Raw genomic sequence first — 1,662 nt, 5'->3', positions numbered from 1 at the left:
CCATTGAAACTGTCAAATACCTGTGAGAAGATACTAACCCTGACCTAAAAAATAAAATAAAAAAATAAAAAAACTTGCTACTTAATCTAAGTATTTTCCAACAGTATAATGATTAGCTGAAACCAGTGTTGTTTACCACCCCTTCGCAGTGAGGGTCCGACTGGGGGTGCACATGACACGCAGTGGCTCTTGCTGCCCCATCTGGGTCCCATAAAAGAAAATATGGGAGCCAGGGGCCACAACGTGCCCACATGCACCCTGTCTGCTAGGAAGCACCATTTTGTCACAATGGTGGAGAGGCGGTGGTCCTTTTTAAGAATAAGTTGAATAAATAACAATAAAGATAAAAACATGACATTTCGGATTTTTGGAATTGGAGATCATATTAGAGCCTATATATGATGAACAGTAAATTGAAGTTGAAACAAAAATGTTTATTCTTATTATGATTGTTATGATTATTATGATTATTATAATTATTATTATTATTATTAATAATAATAATAATAATAATAATAATAATAATTCATTTAATGAGGCAAATGTGAGTGAAAATACACAGAACACTTGAGTGAGGGCTCTGTTTGAGAACAGGGGGCATTTTTTTAACTCCTTCTGGAGACATGAAGAGTCACAAAATCAGCTTATGCGGAATCATTTCTCGCCCGTTATTGAGATAAGATTAAAAAATACTTTTTTTTTTTTTTTTAAAGACGTGACAGTGACAACATTGCACCATCACACGGTCTCACTGCCCGAATCACAACAACTTGAGGGGAAATGAATTCATTACAGTGAAAAGCACAACACCTGGTGACTCAATTCAAACAATAATAAGTGGAGCAGTGGACAGTGAAATAACACCATGATAATTATTACAGGGCAAAAAAAAAAAAAAAAAAAAAAGCAACACCTTTCACAGTGACTTTCTTTAAAACTTAAAAAAAAAAAAACGCGCACACTTTCGGTGCCCTTATATCTTTAAATTGTTTGACACAACGCGCCCGTTTCCCCACCAGATCCGATTGGCCGCTGCCTCCTCTCCCACTTGTGAGTTTCTCTGTTCGGGACGAGATGACGGCTCACGATAACCACGAACAAAACAACAATAACGGCGACAGAACGAGAACAGTCTCCTTTACCTTTGACGGAGCGCGGCTTGGCCTGCTTTCGCCTGGACATCTCTCCGGGAGCGGATGCGGCGAACGTTCCTCAAATCGGGGGGGTCTCGGCGCTGGGTCTTCCGCTGTTGTTATTATTCAGATTGTTCTCTCTCCCTCTCTCTCTCTCCCTCTCTCTCTCTCTCTCGCTCTCTCTCTCTCTTTCAGCTGAACATGCGGACGGACCAGCGGCTTTTCCGCTCCGCTCCGCTCCGCCTGTTGCAATGCGGCAACGCGACTCGCCGCGCGGTACAACACAAAAAAAAAAAAAAAAAAAAAAAGGAGCGAGAGAGACGACGGTCCGCGTTAAAAAAAAAAACAACAAATCAAAACAAATCAAAAATACCGGGATTTCTCTGAGACCAAAAAAAAAAAAAAAAAAAAAAAAGAAAGAAACGCAACCGAACGGAACGATTGGCTCCGTGCCGCGAGGATTTATTGTGGGAGGGGGGGGGGGGCGGGTGAGAGAGAAACGGGATTTCCTTTTCCCCCCTTTTTGACG

At 41.5% G+C, this 1,662-nt stretch overlaps 1 protein-coding gene across 1 annotated transcript in view; it reads right to left on the bottom strand.

Annotated features, from left to right (window-relative positions):
* Positions 1–1,245, bottom strand: part of znf423 (zinc finger protein 423) — a 153,317-nt gene extending 152,072 nt beyond the window's left edge. The window contains 1 exon segment of the mRNA XM_080001986.1: positions 1,143–1,245. Coding sequence (XP_079858112.1) covers positions 1,143–1,182 — 40 coding nt within the window. The 5' untranslated portion in view covers positions 1,183–1,245.
* Between the last annotated feature and the right edge of the window lie 417 nt (positions 1,246–1,662).

The sequence above is a fragment of the Zeus faber genome, assembly GCF_960531495.2.
Source record: "Zeus faber genome assembly, chromosome: 6".
NCBI classification, from domain to species: domain Eukaryota; kingdom Metazoa; phylum Chordata; class Actinopteri; order Zeiformes; family Zeidae; genus Zeus; species Zeus faber.
The sequence above is the reverse complement of the archived record's forward strand: the minus strand, read 5'-3'. Positions and strand labels throughout refer to the sequence as shown.